A 19,056-nucleotide genomic window follows, 5' to 3' on the forward strand; every position below is an offset into this window, starting at 1 on the left:
TATTGCTATCAGAGCTGTTGAAGTAGACTGAATCCCGTATCTCCCACGACAGGAAGTTTATGGAGATGTGTGGAGATGGCGATGACTCGGTAAGAGGACGATGTTGATTTATGTTCAAGTTCTGGCGCTGACACTCAAAGGTGGTTGACGTCTGCCACACTCAGCTGCGGTAGCATCTCTACAGCATCTTACAGTTTCTCTACAGGGTCGTTTCTACAGGTTCTCCTCTACAGGGACTCCTCTACAGGGACTCCTCTACAGGGACTCCTCTACAGGGTCTCCTCTACAGGGTCGTTTCTACAGGTTCTCCTCTACAGGTTCTCCTCTACAGGGACTCCTCTACAGGGACTCCTCTACAGGGACTCCTCTACAGGGACTCCTCTACAGGGTCGTTTCTACAGGGACTCCTCTACAGGGTCGTTTCTACAGGGTCTCCTCTACAGGGTCTCCTCTACAGGGTCATTTCTACAGGGACTCCTCTACAGGGTCTCCTCTACAGGGTCATTTCTACAGGGTCTCCTCTACAGGGACTCCTCTACAGGGACTCCTCTACAGGGACTCCTCTACAGGGACTCCTCTACAGGGACTCCTCTACAGGGACTCCTCTACAGGGACTTTCTACAGGGTCTCCTCTACAGGGTCTCCTCTACAGGGACTCCTCTACAGGGTCATTTCTACAGGGACTCCTCTACAGGGACTCCTCTACAGGGACTCCTCTACAGGGTCTCCTCTACAGGGACTCCTCTACAGGGACTCCTCTACAGGGTCTCTCTACAGGGTCTCCTCTACAGGGTCTCCTCTACAGGGTCTCCTCTACAGGGTCTCCTCTACAGGGACTCCTCTACAGGGACTCCTCTACAGGGACTCCTCTACAGGGACTCCTCTACAGGGACTCCTCTACAGGGACTCCTCTACAGGGACTCCTCTACAGGGCCGCCTCTACAGGGTCTCCTCTACAGGGACTCCTCTACAGGGACTCCTCTACAGGGTCTCCTCTGGCCAGTCTGTTTCTTAGAGGTCTGGAGATTCATTCTACTCAACAGTGGCTGTGGTTGTGAATGAGCAGTTTTTCTCTTATGTCGGTCACTGATAGCCACTCCTTTAGCTCATGTCAGCTGACATTTTTTTGATAGCTGGCTGCTAGAATAATTGACCTATCTAAACTTAGTAATCATGGTCAAATTAACGGCTGTGGCTCCCCCATTGATTTTGTTAGTCAGTCTCACTCGGATATCATATTACATTTCTAAACAGTTATCCAGTTTAATTTCCTCCATCAGCTCAATATCACCCGTCTAGATTGCACAAGTTCAACCCTGATATCTCCTCCCTATGTTTTAGATGTGGCTCAGATGAAGGAACATTCCTTCATTCCACTTGGCAGTGTTCAAAACTACACGGTTTCTGGCAGGGGGGTTGAGATACAGGATCCTCAATTCATGGGGTTGCATTCCCTTTAGACCCGGAGGTCTGTCTACTGGGTAACTTCTCTAATTCCAATCTTAGCTTTATAGTTTGGCTTTGCCGAACAGAAATATTGCTAGCGATTGCCAAGAAATGTATTGCCTTGAAATGGATATCTGATTCCTCCCTGCCAGTTGCAATGTGTCTATCAGAAGTTAATAGTTGTATCCCTTTGGAGAAAATCACTTACTGCTTGAGGAATAAGTTAGACATTTTACAGAATTTGGCAACCTTTTATTGACTATATGGAGAATCTCACATCATATTGATTGCATCTCTATGTAATCCTTGCATAATGTTTCACACTTAATGTATAATATGTAGTTTATGGCAGGAGCCAAAGCTCGCTATGATCTAACGTCTCAGTTTTTATTTTGACTTTATTTTATTGTATATTTGTGTGTATTTAAAAAAAATATGTATTTTTATTTTTATGTCTGTTGTCTTGTAAGGTTATTGTCATTTGTTATATTGTCTAATATCTTTTAATTTTTGTTTTAATTGGAAAATGCAAAAAAATAAAAAATGAATCTTAACTTTTCTCTCCACCTTATGGCAAAATGTGTACAATTGCAAAAAACTACTCTTAAACAATATATATATATGTTTTTATCTCCGCTGGCAAGAGGGGGTAGCCAAAATGTTTTGATCGTAATTTTAGCGGGGGGGGAGTGTGCACATGTGGGTCCACAGACCCAGACCACTGGGTCCGCAGACCCAGACCACTGTGGGTCCGCAGACCCAGACCACTGTGGGTCCGCAGACCCAGACCACTGTGGGTCCGCAGACCCAGACCACTGTGGGTCCGCAGACCCAGACCACTGTGGGTCCGCAGACCCAGACCACTGTGGGTCCGCAGACCCAGACCACTGTGGGTCCACAGACCCAGACCACTGTGGGTCCACAAATGAGCAATAATAATAATTACTGCTGCAGTCAGCTCTGTATTTACTCTGTTAGACGTTTTGCAACATGTAGCTGTTGCAAGAGCTGGTCATAACATACAACATGGTGTCTCTACCCTGATAATGTATAAAGGCAAAAAAATGATGATGCTCAGCCTTTTACTTCTGATACTTCTGCCTGTACATTCTAGCTCTGAGGTCAAATCAGTAGCATGCAGCAAGGCTGTGTCCCTATGTAGCCCCCTGGTGGTGTGGATCTGCTAGTGTCGGGCAGTGGGATGAAGTCATGACAGGTGACCCTTTTAAAAGACGCTATGGGCAGGAGATAGCCTAGTGGGTAGGAAGGAGCGTTGGGCCAGTAACCAAAAGCTGACAAGGTATAATTCTGTTGTTCTGTCCCTGAACAAGGCAGTTAACCTACTCTTCCCTGGTAGGCTGTAATTTTTAATAAGATTTTGTTCTTAATTAACTGACTTGCCTAGTTAAATACAAACAAATAAATAAACACTGTTCCCCGGTAGGCCGTCATTGTAAATAAGATTTTGTTCTTAATTAACTGACTTCCCTAGTTAAATACAAACAAATAAATAAACACTGTTCCCCGGTAGGCCGTCATTGTAAATAAGATTTTGTTCTTAATTAACTGACTTGCCTAGTTAAATAAAGGTCAAATAAAAACACTGATCCCCGGGCACCGATGATGTGGATTAAAACAGCCCCCCACACCTCTGATCAGAGGGGTTGGCTTAAATGCCTAGTTAAATAAAGGTCAAATAAAAACACTGATCCCCGGGCACCGATGATGTGGATTAAAACAGCCCCCCACACCTCTGATCAACTGGCTTAAATGCCTAGTTAAATAAAAGGACAAATAAAAACACTGATCCCCGGGCACCGATGATGTGGATTAAAACAGCCCCCCACTCCTCTGATCAGAGGGGTTGGCTTAAATGCCTAGTTAAATAAAGGACAAATAAAAACACTGATCCCCGGGCACCGATGATGTGGATTAAAACAGCCCCCCACACCTCTGATCAGAGGGGTTGGCTTAAATGCCTAGTTAAATAAAGGACAAATAAAAACACTGATCCCCGGGCACCGATGATGTGGATTAAAACAGCCCCCCACACCTCTGATCAGAGGGGTTGGCTTAAATGCCTAGTTAAATAAAGGACAAATAAAAACACTGATCCCCGGGCACCGATGATGTGGATTAAAACAGCCCCCCACACCTCTGATCAGAGGGGTTGGCTTAAATGCCTAGTTAAATAAAGGTCAAATAAAAACACTGATCCCGGGCACCGATGATGTGGATTAAAACAGCCCCCCACACCTCTGATCAGAGGGGTTGGCTTAAATGCAGAAGACACATTTCAGTTGAATTCATTCAGTTGTACAACTGACTAGGTCTCCCCCTTTCCTTTACAAGTGAAGAAGCCTCGTTCCTAATTCTCTGACCCAGACACACTGAAGCTTTGTAAAAAATACCTATAGCCAAAGACATAAGATTTGCCATTAATCCGGTTTAAGCACTAGCAGGATGGTATGTTGCAAGTCGCGTGTTGAATATAAATCGATCTCCTCACCCCGTCTTGAATCTCCTACAAAACAGCCAGTCTTGTAGCGACTCTTTGAGTTGCCCGTCAATCAGCTCTGTACACACAAGGCCAACGACCATGAAAGAGACCGTCAGCTTTTGTTCTGGCAAATATCCTGCTATCACCTAATAGAATCCCCGGCAGTCAATAAAATGGATGAATAATGCATGACTGGCAAGCGACGGAGTTGACATTGCATGTAAATTATGCCTCAAGCCTCTCAGAGCGGGTCTCTTCTTGTCTTGCCTCCCTCATTTCAATATGATTTGGTTTATGATATTTACTTATGTATGAATGGTGTTCAGTGGGGGAAATGTGTTTTTCAGTGGGACTGTAATGGGATGACTTTCTACCCTCTGTGGCTTTGGGAAGTCCTACTTCCTGTGCTGGAGTGTGGCGTTACCGGCGGGGGCGGCAATAGGACCTCGGGGCTTCTGTGCCCCTGAACTCTCCCAGCTCACACTGTACCTTTTTATTACATACGGTCGTCTGTATCCTCCATGCTTTCCCCATCGCTGTCGCCGCGTCCTTGACATTTTCATTTTCTCAGCGTTGTTTCTGCTCTATCAGAGTAGAGGAAATGACCTCCTCGCCTTTCCTCAAGGTTAGTGGCACACTGTAGGCAACACAGCCCTGAGTAAGTTCACCTGATAACCTGATCTTGTAGTAATCCCCAATAGAGGCGTGAATAGGCTTGGTGGTGATGGACTGTAGCTGCTCAGACAGACATGATCATTTCCATCTGCTTGTTATGGGCGGCGGCTGGGTTGCCTACTGCTTTGTGCTAGTTAGAAGTTGGCCCAGCCTCATTGTACACTGATTACAGCACTATTGCTCACTCCGCCCTCCCCAACCTCTGATTGATTTCTAGTTTGCAAGACCTCCGTTCTCGATCCAATTTTAGGTTAATCGCTGCACTCTCCCTGCCGGCGCTCTTTAAAAATGATTTTTTTAAGAGGCCCTGAAAATTGACACAACGTAGAAATATATAGATGTTAGGCAGCAGTTTTCCTCTGCGTCTGGGAGAAGGCCCGTCAGACGCCACCTATCAATGTTAATGGGCTGTGATTTTCGCTCATTCTTTTGTGCAGCGTCAGTATTAACAAGATTAACGGCGAGTCCCCGCCTTTTGCTAGCTCGCCGTTTCTGCACGGCAGATTTATAACCCTCTTATTAAACGGGTTTGGAGCGTGCGTGGAAACGCCGTCGTGGCGTAACGCTCTGCTGCGGTGTTGGTGGGCAGGCACAAATCATGTGTCATCGGAACACAACAAAATGGCTCCCTCACCTCGAGAGCTTTGGCTCAGAGAAGAGACTCATAAATGCTCATGTTATTGTACGTCCTATTAATACTGTCAGAATGAAACACATTGGAGGTCATTGATGGTTTAGCAACAATTTTTTGCATTTTACAAACTCTTTGAATGAACTTGGTCCCTGATTTAAAGTTTACAGTCACTTGTGTTTCTATTACAGTTGGCCAGTACCACATACCTATGCTTGATTCTTACCAGAGTTCCGTGGCTGTATCTGTTATCGGATTGGCTGTTTCTCACTGCTGCTAGAATGATCTGTGAAGACTTGGAGTGACATCACTGCCATGTTAGTTGGGACAACAGACAGACATGCTGTTCTCTGCCACTGGAGCTGAGGAGCCCAGTCAAAACTGTTCGCTGCTCTGGCCCCCCAATGGTGGAACAAACTCCCTCACGACGCCAGGACAGCGGAGTCAATCACCACCTTCCGGAGACACCTGAAACCCCACCTCTTTAAGGAATACCTAGGATAGGATAAAGTAATCCTTCTCACCCCCCCTTTAAAAGATTTAGATGCACTATTGTAAAGTGGCTGTTCCACTGGATGTCATAAGGTGAATGCACCAATTTGTAAGTCGCTCTGGATAAGAGCGTCTGCTAAATGACTTAGACTGTAAAGAGTTCTCATTTACATTACATTTATCTGTTTAGTCTACACATCCCAGACATGGCTCTCTCCCCCATGGCATCCACTGTCCTTACCCTGCACTCAGTTACCAATGACATATACAGGGCCTTCCTCCATACCCTAACCTTGCCAGAAGAACATTCATAACCTCTGATGTGTGTATTTTACGTAGGTTGCGAGCTTGGTGATACGCTAATCCAAAGACCGGTACACCGTCGTCTCGGTGCTCTGGTGAAAAGCAAATGAAAATAAGGTATGCAGGAGTAGTTCCATCTTAGGGCCTTGTGGGTTTCCATTACGAGACGAAGGAAAACAAACACTTCATGGATGACTCATTCAAGAGGCCATGCCAAGGCTGGGTCTTTTCACATTGATTTTTATTTTACGTCTGTTCTTATACCGCTGTTAGCTCAGAGCCGTCTAAAGCTGGCTTGTCCTCGCAGTTTCCCCACAGATCAACAGATGTTATCTGTTTGCATAAAGAAAGCGCCCATCTACTACCCCGATAGGGGCTCTCAAATGAAACGGAATGTTTTCTTCACCCCTCCACCCCCAAAAGCTCTTTCCAAATGCACCACAGTGCCGATTGTGCCCCAGCCAAAGAGGGAGGTTCAGCCTGCTTTCTCCCTGAGTGCTTACACCTGGGTCTGCTGCACAATAGTTTGCATTCACCGTGCAGCGCAGCCAAGCAGGCAGGCGAGCGGGCGGACGGGAGAGAGAGAACTATTACTTAAGTCGTTTTTTGGGGTATCTGTACTTTACTTTACTATTTATATTTTTGACAACTTATACTTTTACTTCACTACATTCCTAAAGAAAATATGTGCTTTTTACTCCCATATATTTTCCCTGACACCCAAAAGTACTTCTTACATTTAGATTACTCAGACAGGATAGCAATATGGTTAAATTCACACACCATCAATATAATGTGTTGTCATCCCCACTGCCTCTGGGGAAATGTAAGGTGAGACTCAGGGGATGGATGGGAGGGGGTGCTAGGCATGCTTTCATCTGGGGGGGGCTATGCAGGGTGGGAGGGGATGGGAAACATGGTTTTCTGGTGGGGAGGGAGGATGCGGGCGAGGGATTGGGGACTGAGGTTGGGTGGAATGGGTTGGGGAGGGTCTTGTTTGTTTTCCTTGCATACAGAACATTACTAAACTGTTGAAGCTGTTTGTCTTTGTTGCATTTCTCTGCTAGTTTTTGAAATATGTCACGCAAATATTCCAACTGAATGTGTGACTATATCTGAATGAACAGGATTTAGAATGTAAAACCTGTACCTTTTAAACCCTTCTGGAAAAATGACAAACTAAAGAAAAAGTTGGTCACAAAAAAAAAATGAAAGCGAGAGGGTGAGTCATTAAAAAAAAGGTTGAGTGTGAACGACTCAGTCCTGCCCATTTAATAATGAATGTTTTGTTATGAGTGTGACGATTCCCCTCTGGTGCTGTTTAGACAGTGTGACCCGGGCCGGACAACCAATGCCCATTGCAGCACCGGATATTCCACTTCCGTTTCTAGAGACCGACAGCTCTATCAAAAATGAGAGAGATGAGCTCAGCACGTGTGTGTGACCTCTGCCAGCTTCAGATGCAGAGGCACAGCGCTGGAGTCACAACTCATATTCAAATTGTTGTTCTCATATTGAACCTGGGCTCGCTGGGAGCCTGGACAGATATTGGAACCTGGGCTCGCTGGGAGCCTGGACAGATATTGGAACCTGGGCTCACTGGGAGCCTGGACAGATATTGGAACCTGGGCTCGCTGGGAGCCTGGACAGAGAACAGATATAGGAACCTGGGCTCACTGCGAGCCTGGACAGAGAACAGATATAGGAACCTGGGCTCACTGGGAGCCTGGACAGAGAACAGATATAGGAACCTGGGCTCGCTGGGAGCCTGGGCAGAGAACAGATATAGGAACCTGGGCTCACTGGGAGCCTGGACAGAGAACAGATATAGGAACCTGGGCTCGCTGGGAGCTTGGACAGATATAGGAACCTGGGCTCGCTGGGAGCCTGGACAGAGAACAGATATAGGAACCTGGGCTCGCTGGGAGCCTGGACAGAGAACAGATATAGGAACCTGGGCTCACTGGGAGCCTGGACAGAGAACAGATATAGGAACCTGGGCTCACTGGGAGCCTGGACAGAGAACAGATATAGGAACCTGGGCTCGCTGGGAGCCTGGACAGAGAACAGATATAGGAACCTGGGCTCACTGGGAGCCTGGACAGAGAACAGATATAGGAACCTGGGCTCGCTGGGAGCCTGGACAGATATTGGAACCTGGGCTCGCTGGGAGCCTGGACAGATATAGGAACCTGGGCTCGCTGGGAGCCTGGACAGATATTGGAACCTGGGCTCGCTGGGAGCCTGGACAGAGAACAGATATAGGAACCTGGGCTCGCTGGGAGCCTGGACAGAGAACATATATAGGAACCTGGGCTTGCTGGGAGCCTGGACAGAGAACAGATATAGGAACCTGGGCTCGCTGGGAGCCTGGACAGATATTGGAACCTGGGCTCGCTGGGAGCCTGGACAGATATAGGAACCTGGGCTCGCTGGGAGCCTGGACAGATATTGGAACCTGGGCTTGCTGGGAGCCTGGACAGATATAGGAACCTGGGCTCGCTGGGAGCCTGGACAGAGAACAGATATAGGAACCTGGGCTCACTGGGAGCCTGGACAGAGAACAGATATAGGAACCTGGGCTCGCTGGGAGCCTGGACAGAGAACAGATATAGGAACCTGGGCTCGCTGGGAGCCTGGACAGAGAACAGATATAGGAACCTGGGCTCGCTGGGAGCTTGGACAGATATTGGAACCTGGGCTCGCTGGGAGCCTGGACAGAGAACAGATATAGGAACCTGGGCTCGCTGGGAGCCTGGACAGAGAACAGATATAGGAACCTGGGCTATAGTCCTAGGTTCCTCTCCCATGGAGAGCCATGGGGTGGCGCCCTATTGGCCCAGTGTCGTCCGGGTTAGGGGAGGGTTTGTCCGGCAGGGATGTCCTTGTCCCATTGGGCACTAGCGGCTCCTGTGGCGGGCCGGGCGCAGTGCACGCTGACACGGTCGCTAGGTGTGCGGTTTTTCCTCTGACACATTGGCGTGGCTGGCTTCCGGGTTAAGTGGGCATTGTGTCAAGAAGCAGTATGGCTCTCGACCTTCGCCTCTCCCGAGTCCGTATGGGAGTTGCAGCGTTGAGACAAGACTGTAACTACCAATTGGATTCCATGAAATTGGGGGGTAAAAAAAAAAGGAATTTTCCGCTACAGTGTGGGAGAAACCTACGCTCCTCTCCTCAGTCTACTCAAATCCTCACCACCTGACGACCCAGCTGTACATCCATATGTTATGTAGCCACCTGACGACCCAGCTGTACATCCATATGTTATGTAGCCACCTGACGACCCAGCTGTACATCCACGTTATGTAGCCACCTGACGACCCACATCCATATGTTATGTAGCCACCTGACCCAGCTGTACATCCATGTTATGTAGCCACCAGCTGTACATCCACGTTATGTAGCCACCTGACGACCCAGCTGTTATGTATATGACGACCCAGCTGTACATCCATGTTATGTAGCCACCTGATGACCCTGCTGTACATCCACGTTATAGTAGCCATCCTGTTATGTAGCCACCTGACGACCCAGCCAGCTGTACATCCATACATGTTATGTAGCCACCTGACGACCCAGCTGTACATCCATATGTTACCCAGCTGTACATCCATATGTTATGTATTAGCCACCTGACGACCCAGCTGTACCCAGCTGTACATCCAGCGTGTTATGTAGTTACCTGACGACCCAGCTGTACATCCCATGTTATGTAGCTACCTGACTGTACACCCAGCTATACATCCATATGTTATGTAGCTACCTGACGACCCAGCTGTACATCCATGTTATGTAGCCACCTGACGACCCAGCTGTACATCCATGTTATGTTACCTGACCCAGCTGTACATCCATATGTTATGTAGCCACCTGACGACCCAGCTGTACATCCATGTTATGACCCAGTACACCTAGCCACCTGACGACCCAGCTATACATCCATATGTTATGTAGCCACAGCTGTACACGTTATGTAGCCAGACCCAGCTGTACATCCATGTTATGTAGTTACAGCTGTACATCCCAGCTGTACATCCATGTTATGTAGCTACCTGACGACCCAGCTGTACATCCATGTTATGTAGCTACCTGACGACCCAGCTGTACATCCATGTTATGTAGCCACCTGACGACCCAGCTGTACATCCATATGTTATGTAGCCACCTGACGACCCAGCTATACATCCATATGTTATGTAGCCACCTGACGACCCAGCTGTACATCCATATGTTATGTAGCCACCTGACGACCCAGCTGTACATCCATATGTTATGTAGCCACCTGACGACCCAGCTGTACATCCATATGTTATGTAGCCACCTGACGACCCAGCTGTACATCCATATGTTATGTAGCCACCTGACGACCCAGCTATCCATCCTTGCAGCCAGACATGCTTCATCAGTACATCAACACTTCCAAGCACGCCAGTGACTCGGCTCTCTCTGCCAGGTGAAAATGACAATAGCACCATATCTCTAGCTTTCATACAAAGCGCAAGCCCAATTAGCGTCATATCAACCGGTACCTGCGACATCTCACCTCGCACTCAATACCGTTCTCCGATAGCGTGTCTGGCGTCCTCGTGGCAGCGAACGGATGCTAAGTGACAGTGTAAATTTGGAGCTAATTAAAAAGCCCTTTGTAGGTGAGGACTGTGTAATGCGTTTTTAATTATGCCCAGGCTCCTGCCTCTTCCACTGAAGAGTCCCTGTTACCACGGGGATGTGGCATATCTCACGGTCACAACAGCTCCGGCTCAGGTTTGAATACAGCATAGGGAGGAATTAGCCGCGACCGTGGAGCTGGGCCATATTGCTTCCCGTGTTACTGATTCAATCCTTTCAATTGACTTACAATCTTTCCTCATTGACTGAAAGGTGAGAGTGGTGACGTCTTAAACTGATTTTAAGATCTCATTCTTGTAAAGAGTGGAGAGACTGTAACTATGCGACTTTCCTACGTAGCCTTCTGGATGTAGTGAAAAGGTATTGACGTCTTCAATACCTGCACCTCACTGTGTCACAATGCCACTGTCAATGAGAGTAGACGCCCTGGTGGAGCGAAGGCCTTCAATGGAGCCCAGCGACTCTTCTAAAAGGACTACAGAAATCCTATTGATCTGTTCAATTCCACACTGTGTCTTTTGAATGGCCCCAACTCCTACACCTACTAAAAGAACATGAACAACATTTTGGAGGCCCTGAGAAGAAGGGAGAGAAGCCAGCTAGAGCAAGGTGTTTGTGGCCTGTTTCATAAAGTGGTCTCAGGACCTGGGGAGAAGACAAAATACTCCTTTATGAGTTACTGTTATGATGTTCTGTCTGTTTTTCCATGAAGAGGTCGGAGGTCCTGACTGCAGCTACTGTTCCCCTCTTATACAATCTGTGGTTGGGTCTGGACTGCTGTGTGGACTCCCGTCCTATAGGCTGCAGTCGACTGCACCACCAGCCAACCAACCAGCCATTCACCTCTGGGAACGTCTCAGCGAATAGCACTCACACTCTGAACAACAGGCTGTTGTCACACTGGGACCAACATAATATTCACTTACTGCAGTGTGTGTTGTTATTTCACAAGTGTTCATTCAAAACTTTCTGCTGGGGCAGTTCCACTAATCTTATCAACATATATGAATGGGTTCAATCATGCCTTTGGCCACACCCTAACAGTCTATCCATTGTCAATCCAGGCGATGTGAAGATCATTGGAATTGTGCTCTGAACAAGCCACATCTTTCCCCCAGTCAGCAGTGTGATGTCATCCAGACAGCAGGTAGAGGCCCAGTCCAACAAACAGCTCTGTTACACAGTAGATGGCCCAGGGTGCTGTAGGCAGCCAATCAGGTGGCACAGGGTGCTGTAGGCAGCCAATCAGGTGGCACAGGGTGCTGTAGGCAGCCAATCAGGTGGCACAGGGTGCTGTAGGCAGCCATTACAGGCAGGGCAAAGTGGTGGGGAGGGAGAGGGAGTGAAAAAGAGAGCAGGAAGGGTGCACGCTGCGGTGGAAATCCCACCTAGTCAGGAGTTTAAATCAAATCGATGGCCGGCAGACAGTGGGTTCTGCAGTGTGCATTTCTGAGATCTCTCACTCCCCTCTGTTTCCTGGTACAGCCAAGGGCTATTTTCTCTACTATCACTCTCTCCCTACTGTACCGCTCTCTCCCTACTGTACACACACACACACACACACACACACACACACACACACACACACACACACACACACACACACACACACACACACACACACACACACACACACACACACACACACACACACACACACACACACTCTCACCAGTGCTCTCCTTCATAACCTATTGATTTCTTCCTCTACATCACAAGTTAAATCAACACTGTTGTCGGAGGCCTGCTACTCTCCTGGAATATTGAGCAGTTCAAAGGACAAGCTCTTTAAGATGGAGGTCACTGGTTTTGTTAGAAGATGAGATGCTGCTTTAGGTTGGGAAAAGGGGTGATTTTGGATCCACATGTAACCAAATCTCCCAGGCCTGAGGGAATTCATTGATGCTTCCACTTAGTATTGAGTTCTTCATACCATTCAGTTGTCGGAGAGCCAATGAGAACCTCATCTCTGTTACCATCTTAGTGTGAATGTCTTGGTGCTGGGTCATCGACAGTATTATAGTGGGAGGGTCACCGTTCATGCTCTTGAATCACACATTTTAGCTGAACACAAGAACTCAAGTAATCATGCATCTACAGTGCCTTCAGAACGTATTCACACACAATTCTCCATAATGTGAATGTGGAATTTTGTTTGTTTTATATTTTTTTCCAAAGCTGAAATGTCTCCAGTCAAAAAGTATTCAACCACTTTATGGCACAAACCTAAAACCGTTCAGGAATAAAACTGTGCTGAACAAATCCGATAACATATTGCATGGACTCATTCAGTGTTGAATAATAGTGGTTAACATGATGTTTGAATGACTCTCCCTTCTCTGTACCCCACACATACAACTATCTGTTAGGTCCCTCAATTGAGTAGTGAACTTCAAGCAAATATTCAACCACAAAGTCTAGGGACATTTTTCAACGCCTCGCAAAGAAGGGCACCAATTGGTAGATGTGTTTTAGGTTCTCGTCCTGCTGAAAGGTGAATTTGTCTGCTTTTTAAAATTTATACAAGTTGCTTACCAAGACAACATTGAATGTTCATGAGTGGTCTAGTTACAGTTTTTACTTCAATCGGCTTTAAAATCTATGGCAAGAAATGAAAATGGCTGCCTAGCAAAGATCAACAGTCTACTTGACAGAGCTTGACATCTTTCTGAAATGAACAAAGGGCAAAGGTTGCCCAATCCAGGTGTGGAAAGCTTTTAGAGACTTACCCAAAAATACTCACAGCTTTCATCGCTGCCGAAGGTGATCCAACAAAGTATTGATTCTGGGGTGTGAATATTTATGTAAACTAGATATTTCTGTATTTCATTTTCAATAAATGTGCAAAAATGTCTAAACATGTTTTCACTTAGCCATTATGGGGTATTGGGTGTAGATGAGTATTTAATCCATGTTAAATTCAGGCTGTAAAACAATCAGATGTGTAATAAATCAAAGGGTGTGTCTGCTTTGTGTCGGCTCTGTATTATGGTGCTATGTAAAGGACTCTCATACAGAGCTGTTATATACTGTGGCAACTTGTGAATCACACGTGAAACGAGGACGCCAGCTCGTGAACGATAATCATGCTGCTCAGCCGTTCCTCACTCAGCCGTTCCTCACTAACACTCTGAGGAAGTGTCGAATCTCTGCCGATTTACTTGCTGAAATCTACAAGTGAATTGTAATTTTCCCACCTCTCTGTTGTTTTGTCTGGCAGTGAGGGGAAGTTGGAGTTGGTGGGAGGAGGCAGTCTGTTGATCTACAACCTGACTGAGGAGGATGCAGGCGTCTACAGCTGTATGGCAGACATCACTAACAACACTATCGAGGCCAAGGCAGAGCTCACTGTACAAGGTACTGCACTGATGAAGTCAAACACATTACTTTTCATGGAGTACTAGCCTGGAAAAAGTCTTCTCTGATAGTGTTTCACACACTTAAACGATCCGTCACATACCGTTATCAGTTAGCAAATGGTTTAGATCCAAATGAGTCTTTTGAGTGTCAAATGTTAATAGCCACCTACGATCTCTCTATAATGTAGCACCCGAACACCCAGAGTTAAACTTTCCCCAGGACACATACTATTGTAGCTCTTGATATGGTATCATCAATATACTGTAGATAGACACCAAAGCATTACATGCATTACGTGTAGCATTCCATGTAGCATTGTATCAAAACCACCCATCAGAATAGCCTGTTGCAGTACAATGTAGATAGTAAGTAGCCTACAGAGGTAGTTGGCCTGTGGACTGTGAGTCAGAGTGAAATCAACCCCCTGTTTATGTTCTTCTCCTGTTCTCTCTCTGTGTTGATGTGACTAGGAAGTGTTCATCTCAAATTTATCTTTCCCAAAGTGTTACAGAAATATAATGGATACACACTTATTCATTTCTTATCTTCCTCCACAACATCCTGTGTGGCTCAGTAGGTAGAGCATGTTGCTGGCCAGGGTTGTGGGTTGGATTCCCACGGGGGACCAGTAGGTAACTCACTACTGGAAGGCACTCTGGATGAGAGCTCCTGATAAAATGGCTCAATTGTGTTGACATGTTGTGCAGAAGCTCCGGTAAAGTGTGACATTAATTGGTTCTCCTGACAATTGGACAAAATAAATGCTCAATTGGCTGCCTCAGGAAAAGGGCTTTTATTTTGTTTTGAAGGACATGGATACAAATGTATAGGGCACAATTGATGGACATTTCTACAATAAAAAGTCTCTTTTGAAAGACCTAAAGCCTTTTCACCCAAATGAATGTGATGTAGGCTTTGTGGCAAGTTTCTGTACAGATTTGTTTCCGAGAAATAAACCAAATGATGTGATGTGACCCAATGGAGGACTTTGTCATGATTAGTGTGGTGGTTTTCGCTGCAGAATGATTGAGGGGCCTTACAGGCAGCTGTTGCTTGTCTATTGAATTGAACAGTTTGAGGACTGCGGTTGGCTGCTTTGCTTAAGGGGATTGTGAGGACACACACACACACACACACACACACACACACACACACACACACACACACACACACACACACACACACACACACACACACACACACACACACACACACACACACACACACACACACACACACACACACACACACACACTCTGAATCAAAACAAGACAGGATGTATTCTCCACCCCAACCCATAGTTTTGTTTGATTTCCAAGTTGTGAACCTAGAACTTTGAAAAAAGTTTAAGTGTTGTTGCTTTGCTGTTTACTCAAAATCTATTCTGAGCCTGTGGAGTTGCTTGTCACTCATTTTTAAAGATGGCTAGTTCTCCTGAAACAACAGTCCCATGGCTTTAGTTTGACATGGCAGATACTGTCTCACTAGGCTTCACTTCATTCCCACGGACCAATGAGGAGAGGTACGCGGTCACACGCAACATGCGCACAGGTCACACACACACACACACACACACACACACACACACACACACACACACACACACACACACACACACACACACACACACACACACACACACACATAGTCACACACACACACACACACATAGTCACACACACACACACACACATAGTCACACACACACACACATAGTCACACACACACACACACACACACATAGTCACACACACACACATAGTCACACACACACACACACATACTCACACACACACACACACACATAGTCACACACACACACATAGTCACACACACACACATAGTCACACACACACAGCTGGTCACACACACACACACACACACACCAGTCACACACACACACACACACACACACACATAGTCACACACACACACACACACACACACACACACACACACACACACACACACACACACACACACACACACACACACACACACACATAGTCACACGAGAGTGTGTGTAATGGCTCCAGGGGCCCTCTCTGCCAGGGTAGAGGGACCAGGCTGTGTGGCTGCGCTGCAATGTCTCCTCCTTTATTGGAGCTGGCAAGACAGTAAATGAGGCCAGAGGACACAGCAGGTTTTAATTACAGGTCCTGTGCCATTGTTGCACTGCGGAGGCCTGGGTTGAGGGTTCTTGGTTTTAAATGGTCCTTTCTCCAGGACTGAAATGTGTGTGTGTCTGTGAGTTCCTTAATGCATTTATATATGTTAGGTAACATGTGTGTCTGTGAGTTCCTTAATGCATTTATATATGTTAGGTAACATGTGTGTGTGAGATTCTGGGTGGTGGAAATGTGTGCCTGCTGTTTTCTTTCCATGTGCTCTTCATAGGCAGGACAAGCCTGGGTCCAGTGAAAGTTGAATAGCCTGCCTGTACAGAGGGAATATTTATTTCTATATTTATATTTGAGCTAGGAGCCAGCTCAGTGGGGTGTGAAATGTTTCCTCTAATGTGGAATTGAGATGGGAAACTAGAAGATGAGACTTGATGTTTTGTCCACCCACAGTCCAGAATAGTGGCTGTAAATGGCCCTCTAGAGCTGAGGCAGTGGGAGTCTGATAAGAATCTCTGGGTGTTTGAACTGTGACATATTGCCTTCCTGATCTCTCCCAGTCGGTCGCCCCAACGTCATCAACCTGCCATTTTCAGGAAGTAAAAGAAACGTTCCATGAGATATTTTGGGCACAGACACGTAATGGGGAAGGAAACATCCCTTTTCACTGCTTTATGGGATTTGGGGATTTGCCTATCTTTTTGGGATCGTGAACGAGAGTGTGGATGGAGGGGACCATGAGTGTCTGCCCGTGTAGATGCTCATACTGTGCCTGTGTGTGTGTTGTCATGTGAGATGGTCTGTTAGACAGAAAGCCTCTCTCCATGTTCCAGTCTGTTTGTTCTGTGTGTGACAGCGAGGCCCCACTAGGGCTCTGGCGTGAACTCAGCACTCGCCAGTGTGTGACGAGTGTTATTCACTCGCCAGTGTGTGACGCGTGTTATTCAGTTTGGCCAGTTAGAATCGTGATTGGATGATTGTCTCTGCTAACCAATGGCGAGCTTCTAAAAAGCTAGAATAGCTCTTATCTGGGTGACTAAGAAGGTAGAGCCACAGAGGCTTCCCCATTTCAAGTAGATTGAATGTCAAGAAAATAATTGGACCAAATTGATCAGGAATTCTTCAAGTTGCACCTTTATGCAACGGAAAACGCTACATAGCTCCAAGACATCTCCTCTACTGTACCTCTGGCTCAGTTAGACCGTTTAAACATTACAGTTCTATTTCAATGCACTCTACTAAGTGGTCCCCCAGCGGATACATTTAATTGCTTGTTGCCATGTTAAAGATGTATATTAAAGTTGAACATGGACCATAATTGATTTAGCCATGGGAAGCCTGCATAGTTAGTTTCTTCCCTGTTTGCTCTCTTCACAGCAACCAAAGCTAATTCCCCTATTAACCTTGGTGGTTTAGCACAATTCATCACTTAGTTAACAAAAACGTATGTCTAGTAGTGACTGTATTAAGGGGATAGTTTCAGGATGTTGTTAACGAGTCAATGTATCCACAGAGTCAGATGAACTTGTGGATACCATGTTTATGTTTCTGCGTGCAGTTGGGAGTTTGCTAGTGTTGGCGCAATTACTTTCCTGTAGACATCCAGTTCATGTGCTAACACTAGTTAGCATTGGCTCGAGAAACTACAGTTGAAGTCTACATACACTTTGGTTGGAGTCATTAAAACTCGTTTTTCAACCACTCCACAAATTTCTTGTTAACAAACTATAGTTTTGGCAAGTCTGTTAGGACATCTACTTTGTGCGTGACACAAGTCATTTTTCCAACAATTGTTTACAGACAGATTATTTCACTTATAATTTACTGTATCACAGAAGTTTACATACACTAAGTTGACTGTGCCTTTAAACAGCTTAGAAAATTCCAGAAAATGATTTCATGGCTTTAGAAGCTTCTGATTGACTAATTGACGGCTAATTGACGTCATTTGAGTCCATTTGAGTTTGGATTTCCAAACACCTGAAGGTACCACATTCGTCTGTACAAACAATAGTACGAAAGTATGAACACCATGGTTCCACTCAGCCATCATACCGCTCAGGAAGGAGACATGTTCTGTACTTTGGTGCGAAAAGTATAAATCATTCCCAGAACAACAGCAAAGGACCTTGTGAAGATGCTGGAGGAAAGGGGTGCAAAAATATCTACACTGCTCAAAAAAAGGGAACAATTAAACAACACAATGTAACTCCAAGTCAATCACACTTCTGTGGAATCAAACTGTCCACTTAGGAAGCAACACTGATTGACAATACATTTCACATGCTGTTGTGCAAATTGAATAGACAACAGGTGGAAATTATAGGCATTTAGCAAGACACCCCCAATAAAGGAGTGGTTCTGCAGGTGGTGACCACAGACCACTTCTCAGTTCCTATGCTTCCTGGCTGATGTTTTCATCACTTTTGAATGCTGTTGGTGCTTTCACTCTAGTGATAGCATGAGACGGAGTCTACAACCCGCACAAGTGGCTCAGGTAGTGCAGCTCATCCAGGATGGAACATCAATGCGAGCTGTGGCAAGAAGGTTTGCTGTGTCTGTCAGCGTAGTGTCCAGAGCATGGAGGCGCTACCAGGAGACAGGCCAGTACATCAGGAGACTAGAATGTATGCACACATGGAGGAGGCCGCATATATTATTATTATTATTATTATATCAGAGAGGGCAACAACCCAGCAGCAGGACCGGTACCTCCGCCTTTGTGCAAGGAGGAGCAGGAGGAGCCTGAAGGAGCCCTGCAAAATGACCTCCAGCAGGCCACAAATGTGCATGTGTCTGCTCAAACGGTCAGAAACAGACTCCATGAGGGTGGTATGAAGGCCCGACGTCCACAGGTGGAAGTTGTGCTTACAGCCCAACACCGTGCAGGACGTTTGGCA

General features: G+C 46.3%; 1 protein-coding gene across 1 annotated transcript in view; it reads left to right on the plus strand.

The window, feature by feature from the left end:
- The window catches only part of LOC118380698 (neogenin-like), a 322,783-nt gene that overhangs the window by 182,536 nt on the left and 121,191 nt on the right, over nucleotides 1–19,056 (plus strand). The window contains 1 exon segment of the mRNA XM_052515815.1: nucleotides 13,897–14,033. Within this exon segment, the coding sequence (XP_052371775.1) occupies nucleotides 13,897–14,033 (137 nt within the window).

This window comes from Oncorhynchus keta, unplaced genomic scaffold, assembly GCF_023373465.1.
Source record: "Oncorhynchus keta strain PuntledgeMale-10-30-2019 unplaced genomic scaffold, Oket_V2 Un_scaffold_3208_pilon_pilon, whole genome shotgun sequence".
NCBI classification, from domain to species: domain Eukaryota; kingdom Metazoa; phylum Chordata; class Actinopteri; order Salmoniformes; family Salmonidae; genus Oncorhynchus; species Oncorhynchus keta.